The sequence below is a fragment of the Phragmites australis genome, chromosome 17, assembly GCF_958298935.1.
Source record: "Phragmites australis chromosome 17, lpPhrAust1.1, whole genome shotgun sequence".
Lineage (NCBI taxonomy): Eukaryota > Viridiplantae > Streptophyta > Magnoliopsida > Poales > Poaceae > Phragmites > Phragmites australis.
In genome coordinates, this window is record NC_084937.1 from 28,370,245 (window position 1) to 28,378,271 (window position 8,027).

The window sequence follows — 8,027 nt, forward strand, 5'->3', positions numbered from 1 at the left end:
ACTAAGGGTTTGTTTGTTTCGATTGAAGATTTTTAAAAAATTACTTATAAATTATGAATTATAAGAAACTGGATTGTACAATCTATATAAGGTAGAGTTAGATAAATTACTAGATTATTAGAATATAGAGGCTCAATTGTTAAAAGATAGATTATGTCTACAATCCATAATCTACAAACTACAATCTACATCCCACAATCTATAAACTATAATTTGCAAACTGAAATAAACATGTCCCAAATCACTTAAATGTGAGGCTGTACAAGCATGCAGGCTGACGAGGACGGTGGCAAATCCCGGTAGGTGCGTACTTGGCAATTAAAGCCAGCTCATTTTGTCAGCGTTCGATGGAGATTTTGTGTGATCTTGCCAGATCAGCGTATCTTCATATTATCTAGAATAAGAAACGGGGCATAAATTAACAATCAAGGTCAACCTTAACACTGCTATAATGAGTAAACACCTGTATCCTGTAGGTGCTGATCCTGGAGTCTTCGCTGGAGGTAGATGCCAGGAAACCTTGGAATAAGCTGCAGCAGCTCTTTATTCAGAGCAATAGTTTCAGAACTAGGATGCAATCTTCAGCCCCAGAAAGGGACAGAGCATTCTGCAGTAATCCTATCTGAATATTCTACCAAATCTGACTTTTCAATACTGGTAAGAGTATCAAAATCGCATAGAGAATAATAGTATTTCTTGATAGAATCTCTAGTTATATCATGCTTTCACGGCACACTATATCTTCTATTAAAATCCGCAATCCCTCAGTCTCCAGGAAGGCCAGAATGCACTGTATATTATTTATATCTCTGTTTTCTTATATAATGGAAAAACCGTTCCGTTATTTAAAAACAGAAATACCTCTCTACTATATAAAATATAAAACACGAGTAGGTTCTCGCGTCACATCTTCTCCTACTTTTCTCTCGTGTAATAACAACCTCTAAAATTTAAATAATTTATCTATTTTTTACCATCCACTCTTGTATTACAGTCTTTCTGTCTCGTTACCTACCACATATATTGATCTATTTTATTAAAATAAATAAATAAATAAATTAGAAGAGAAATTAGCGGATAATCTCCTCCTCTTTTTTAAATCCTATTTGAAATCTTGAATATATTACCACGTCTAATGTTTATGTTTTCGTTGCAACGCACGAACACTTATCTAATATATTATTTATATTTCTATGTTTCGTCAATAAAACGAGACACATGGGTTTAACCCTTGGTCGAGAAAATAGAAAAAACATGGAATATTTGACTAGCCAAAATGCAGCCGAAATTCTGTTTCCACGACGATAACTGGCAACAGAGTTGGATACGTATATACTTGTGTTGTGCCGTTGCGCCTACCTGCTTTTTTGAGCAGGAGTTACAGCGAAGCGACCTTGCCACAGGGAATGGTCGATCGTGGCAAGCAATTTGGAGGAAATTTGCATGTGCGGAAATCGCTGATGCCGAGAGACAGTAGCTCACGTAGCATGGGAATTGGGAAAGGTGTTTGGCATCAGTCCCGTTACACTGCATCTCTGCAATGGCTCAGCCCGTCATCAGTCACAAAACGAACCCAAGTGACGATATCACTCATGGCGCCGGCATCGTCACTGCCTTTTCCTTCCCTTTTTGTGCGTTGTCACGTGGTCACGTCTCCAGCACTCGAAGGTGCCCCTGCCAATCTGCCAATTATACGTGCCTTGCAAAAGCAGAGCTGAATTTCCATCTTTGAGCTCTTCCCTTTCCTAGCCATTGGACGACAAGGTTTTGGGTCCTCTAACCTGTTAGAAAGATGTTTTCCAAATTTCTCGATAGGAGTTTAATGGACTTTTGACGAAAGATCTGCCCTACTCGGACTAATTGTCTGTTCCAACTAATTCCTTCCAAATAAAAAGGATAATTATGTTTATACGTTGCCATATTAACACGTGTTGTACAGATCTTAGGTAGGTGAGACTACATACCATTCATCACATCGCTACGTTCTACTGAAATTTTGATTTAGCCTAATGGCTATGCAGAGCGGGAGGCTCCCCTTGGCTAGGCGAACTGGTGTGCCATGGTTGATGGTAACAAAACTCAGGTTGTTCCAATGGTCTCAACTAACTAATGCGTAATAGCTAATCGTAACACAACTCTAAGCTGTCCCTGCGATGAAAAGCTAACATTGCGTTTGAAGGTTTGGCATATTGAAGTACATCGATAGCATTTTTGTTCCTATCGCCATAAACCTCTTGTTTTCACGCGCTAGATCAAGGCACGCATGCATCATTGGCCGTTCACTACAAGTTCCGAATTAGTTGAGATAGAGCTTTGGCACACTGAAGAACATGGACAAGGTTTTGTTCCTATCGCTAAGGATCTCTTATTTTTTTCACGCATTGGATCAAGGGGCGCGTCTCTATACTCCATCCGCCCTTTGCTTCAAGTTCCTTTTGCCGTCCAAGCTGGCTCTCTGCCTTGTGGGTCATGTGACTATGTGAGCAATTTCTTCATCTTACGAATTGCCATTTTCCATTGGACCCATTGATAAAATCTAAAAGATAGAAGAATGTCAGAAGTCAGGCGAGGCAGCCATCTATATATACTGCCACTGCCAGCTCCCTTCCCTGCCACCAGCACAACACACAAGTTGGCCTCTCTGCAGCAAACAAACCAGAGGCCCCGGCACAGTTCACGCAGCGGCAGCGCGCACACTGCTGCCATGGCGACGTGCCACTGCCCGGAGCAGATGCAATGCCACACCAGGCCGCTCCTCTCGCCGGCGAAGAGCTATCCCAAGCTGCATGACCGCCCGAGGCCAGCGGCCGGCAGCGTCCTTGGCGAGGTTGCGTCCATTCTCTGCCTCACCGGGCCAATGGTGGGCGCGGGGATCCTGTTCTACCTGCGTTCCCTGGTGTCCATGGTATTCCTCGGCCGGCTCGGCCGGCTCCCGCTCGCCGGCGGCTCCCTCTCGCTCGGCTTCGCCAACATCACTGGCTACTCCGTCCTCTCCGGCCTCGCCGGCGGGATGGACCCCGTCTGCGGCCAAGCGTTCGGCGCGGGGCGCACGGACCTTCTCCGCGCCGCGCTCCGCCGCACCATCGTGCTGCTCCTGGTCGCGTCCGTGCCCATCGGCATGCTCTGGGTGGCCATGCATCGGGTCCTCGTCTCGACGGGCCAGGACCCGGACATAGCCGATACGGCGTACGCCTACATCCTGTGCTGCCTCCCCGACCTGGCCGTGCAGTGCTTCCTCCACCCGATCCGCATCTACCTCCGCGCGCAATCCGTCACGCTGCCGCTCACCTACGGCGCCGCCGCTGCGCTGCTCCTCCACGTGCCCATCAACTTCCTCCTCGTGAACGTCCTCGGCCTCGGCATCCGCGGCGTCGCGCTCGGTGGGGTCTGGACCAACCTCAACTTCTTGCTGTTCCTCGTGGCCTACATGTACTTCCGCGGAATGTACGGCGCCCATGACGACGACGGCACTAAGAAGAGCGCGTCCGAGGCGCTGGCCGCGGAGGGCACAAAGGAGTGGTGGAGCCTGGTGAGGTTGTGCGTGCACAGCTGCATGTCGGTCTGCTTGGAGTGGTGGTGGTACGAGATCATGGTGCTCCTCTGCGGCGTGCTCATCGACCCGAAGGCGGCCGTAGCGGCCATGGGCGTGCTGATACAGACGACCTCGCTGATATACATCTTCCCGCACTCGCTCGGCTGCGCCGTGTCCACGCGCGTCGGCCACGAGCTCGGCGCCGGGAGGCCAGAGCGCGCGCGCCTCGTCGCTCGCGTCGGGCTCGGCCTCGGCGCCGCGCTCGGCCTCATGGCCTGCGCATTCGCGGTGTCCGTGAGGGGCATCTGGGCGCGGATGTTCACGACGGACGCTGACATCCTGAAGCTGGCGGCCGCGGCGCTCCCGCTGCTCGGCATGGCTGAGCTCGGCAACTGCCCGCAGACGGCTGGGTGCGGCGTTCTGCGCGGTAGCGCGCGGCCCGAGAAGGCGGCGAGGATCAACGTCTCGGCGTTCTATGGCGTCGGCATGCCCGTGGCGCTGGCGCTGGCGTTCTGGCCTGCCGGGCTCGACTTCCGCGGGATGTGGGGCGGTATGCTGGCTGCGCAGCTCGTCTGCGCCGCGCTGATGCTGCGCGCCGTGCTCGGCACCGACTGGGCGGAGCAGACGGAGCGCGCTCGCCAGCTCACCGGCAGGCGCGGCGACGGCTATGACGTCGTCGGCATTGTCGACGATGACAAAAGAAGCCATGCAGAAGCGGCCAAAGCAGAGGTCGAGAACACATTGTTCATGGTGGTGGATTGCGTCTAGCGAACGATGGAAGCAAGACCCAATTCTTGGATGATTGCATCCTTGATTCATTAGCTATAGGTTTTCTTTTCTTTAGTTCTGTAATTTTACTGAACTTTTTGGGGGATTTGTAGCAATGCAAAAGCTTCGAACTCCCTCCATTGTTAGCTTCCTTTTTCCTCTTTGAATTGAGTGAAGGGATGAGAGAATTTACAGTGAAGAGTGAGTGCCCCGCTGTACAAAGCTAGCCATGAGATTCCAGAACAATGCCAAACAATTTTTTTTCTTGGCCTCAAAGTGATCTATGGACTATGGCACCTGAATGTTCGGATCTCTAATAGTGGAAATTGCATTTCTTTAATCCTAGGATTTCATTATTAATGCTGCATGATTTAACTGTCACTATCTCTGCCATGTGCAAACAAGAATTTTTTGGCCGTAAGTGGTGTACTGCCTTGTCTCAGCAAATTTGTTTTCCTGATGCCCTATGTGTCCCAAACAGGAGAAACAAGGTTACATTGCTTCTTTATCAGTACCCTCTCTTCCTTAGAACTTCTCTGTTTGTTTGGACGATGCTATTCCTTTTATTTATACACACTCTGTTTACAGTGCTTCCTAGAACATGGAATACATTATCTTCTGGTTGATAATGCTATATGAATAAAATTCCGATTTCGAATTCTGTCCACGCGCCCACGGAATACAATGTGAGATACAGTAATTACCAGTGCTAGTTTTCAATGTGTGGTTTTCAGGAATTCTGGGAATCAGTAGTAGGAATATAGTAGTTGAGTAATACTACAGAGGATCCTTGGAACGGGATGAATAGTTGGATCCATGCTTAAATTTCTTTCCTTTTTAAATGGAAGAGGATTATATTAAAATTTTGAGGAGTACAAAACCCTTACACTAAGAACCCTAAAAGATAAGCAAATTATATAGAAATTACATCTAAGTCTTCACTCATCTTTTCCAACTTTGGTCTCCACCTCTGCCAATGTCATTGCTCCATGGGACCGAAGCAAGTTAGAACATCGAAGCCAAAGTCAAATTCTACAACATGATCTGTCGAATAGCGCAAAACAATGGAATCCAAAGTTGAGACACATATGAAACTGTGAAGGTGTATCGGGAGCTGCATCGCTGGATGTGGTTGAAAAAGAAAACATCCAGCGCTACCATCCTTTGATCCACCGTAGATGGTAACCTAGAAACACCATCCATTGCCATCGTTGATGAGGACACCATCTTAGAAACGTAACTCTAGAAAGGGGATAATAAAAGCTCCCCATCCCCCGTTCGCAAACAGGAAAAGAAAACCTAAACCCAAACATAAAAGAAGCCAAGAACAAAACATACCTTAATGATGGCCTAACGGGCGCCGAATCCAAAGCTAGCGTCAGGAGCTTTTATTGAAGCTAAACACTATAAAGACCGCCAGACCTACAAAGAGGGTTCTGCAGGAACGAAAATGGCAACTAGAGGGGGAATGAATAGGCGCCTCAACAAATTTCTTTCGAAATAGATGACCTTTTCCTATTTCTCACCCAACGCATCTCAAAACGCTCAAGCGGAAGCAAAAGAATTAGAGAGACAAAGCAAGACGACTACTTCTATGGCAACATAACTCCACAGGTGGAATATGAACCATAGGTTCCATTCAAGACCATTACATATGTCTTTGTGCACAAAAACTCGCAACTTCCAAAAAAACTAAATAAGATGGACAACATACAAGGTTATCCTCCAAGATGATAGTCTAGTGGCAAGGGGACTCAAAACCCGCTCAAATACATGAGTATGTGAGTGTTTAAGCCACTAGCATCAAGAAAAACAACCCTGCAAAGATGAAAAACTGCAGCTCAAAGAAAAGATCTACGGGCAAGGAACCTCTCCAAGTTGATGATCTAGAGGCAAGTGTACTCAAGACCCATAAGCATACACTCGTATGTGAGTTTTTATGCCTCTAACAACAAGAAGAATGATCTCACAAGGTGCTGAAATTTCAGCCCAAAAACCAAAACGAAAAACAAAACAAAAAACCGAAAAACTTGTGAACTTGCAAGGGAACCAATAGAGGGAAACTAGAAGGAGGGGAATTCAAACATATACAAAAACATAAACTAAATTACTCAAAGAGGTCAGCCCTATTTTAAGCGGATTACAAAGATTTATCTCTCAAAACTCTCACCAATTACATAGGCTAAACACTCATACTTCTCTCCTCTAAAACCCTAACTCTAAGGCTCTCAAATGTGTGCCACAAGATGGCTCAAGTGGCTGGTTCAAAACTCTCTCTAGCCCTACCCCTCTATTTATAGGCCTAGGAAACTTGTCCCTTAAATTTCCTAGCTTTTCCCCAAAATACCCTTCTCTTGTAGTGCACTCATACCTACCACCGAGGTCTATTTTCTTCTCCATTCATCGGATAGCCACAACGCTGTCGGAGGGTGAACTCGTCAAGCGGGGATCCGGAGGGACCCCCTTTGAGATTCGGTCAGGGGAATGATTCTGAATCCGCCTTGGGGATGAAATAGGTGGGAACCGGTCGGGCCGGTGGACACGGAGAAAAGATTTATACAGGTTCGGGCTGCACGGAGGCGTAATACCCTACTCCTGTGTGTGTGCTATTGTATTATGAGGACTCTTGGAATGCCCTACCCTGGATCTCCAACTCTCTAGAGCTGGTATGTATTATAATGGTATTTCTGTCTATCTATTTGGAGCCCGGGTCTTCAAGTGCCGGACTCTCTGAGCTTGATGAACTTCCTTTTGCTAGCTTCCGACAGAGAATCTACCCGAGAGACTGAGCCTCAGCCTCTCTAGCCGTTGTCCAGCCTTTGCCTGAGAGATTGTCCGTCTCTAGCCAAAGATCGATCTCCCCTTCCTGATGGAGTGCTCCCCCTCTTATACAACCGGGGGAGGCTCGCATGCCCAGCCGGGGGCACAAGTTCCCGTAAACATAAATGGAGAGCAACTATCATGGCGCTACAGTTTGATGTTACAGGGGTTGACAATACACCCTTTGAGCTGTCCCGTCGGCCCTCACGTCCCAACTTTAGCAGACGCAGGGGAGGGGGCCCACCGGGCAGCCTCTGAGCCGTCCCGCACGCCGCTGGGTCAGAGTGAGTCTAACACAGCAGGGGGGGCAGGCGATAAGCCTCATTGCATTGAATGCCCCCACGCCTCCCTGCCAGACGGTGGCAGGGTCTGACGATAAGCGTGGGGGGAGTGGTCGGAAGTGACAGGCCCTGCTCCTGTTGAAAGCAGCATCGAGCCTCCCACCGATTGACACCTCACCGCTGAGCCCTTGCGGGGTCCAGCAGCAAGGGGCTTCTAACTTCGTCGGGGAACTATGGGTGCCCGGGGGCCACGCCCCGAGCACCCCCTCCCGGTACTGTTCATCTTGGGTCGTCGGGGGACTCGGGTGCTCGGGGGCCACTGCTGCCGGCCCCGAGCACCCTCTCCCGGTATTGTTGGCTTCGTGTCCTCGGGGAGCTCGGGTACCCGGGGGCCACGTGTCCGTGGCCCCGAGCACGCCGCCGCCCAGAACTGTCTTCCTCAAGGTCCTCGGGGAACCGAGTGCTCGGGGGCCACTACTCACGGCCCCGAGCACCCTCTCCCGGATATGCCTTTCCTTGGTCCTCGGGGGACCGAGTGCTTGGGGGCCACTGTTCACGGCTCCGAGCACTCTCTCCCGGTACTGTGTGATTGGGTCCTCGGGGAACCGAGTGCTCGGGGGCCACTG

The 8,027-nt window shown here is 49.2% G+C and overlaps 1 protein-coding gene across 1 annotated transcript; it reads left to right on the top strand.

Annotated features, from left to right (window-relative positions):
• The first annotated feature begins 2,624 nt into the window (after window positions 1–2,624).
• Window positions 2,625–4,570, top strand: LOC133897617 (protein DETOXIFICATION 49-like). The gene has a single exon (XM_062338407.1). It carries the CDS (start codon window positions 2,705–2,707, stop codon window positions 4,298–4,300), a length of 1,596 nt encoding a protein of 531 aa, XP_062194391.1. The 5' UTR covers window positions 2,625–2,704; the 3' UTR covers window positions 4,301–4,570.
• The last annotated feature ends 3,457 nt before the right edge of the window (window positions 4,571–8,027 follow it).

Excerpts from the sequence above, each read along its gene's own strand:
- LOC133897617 (XM_062338407.1), top strand. The coding sequence starts at position 2,705 with ATGGCGACGTGCCACTGCCCGGAGCAGATGCAATGCCACACCAGGCCG.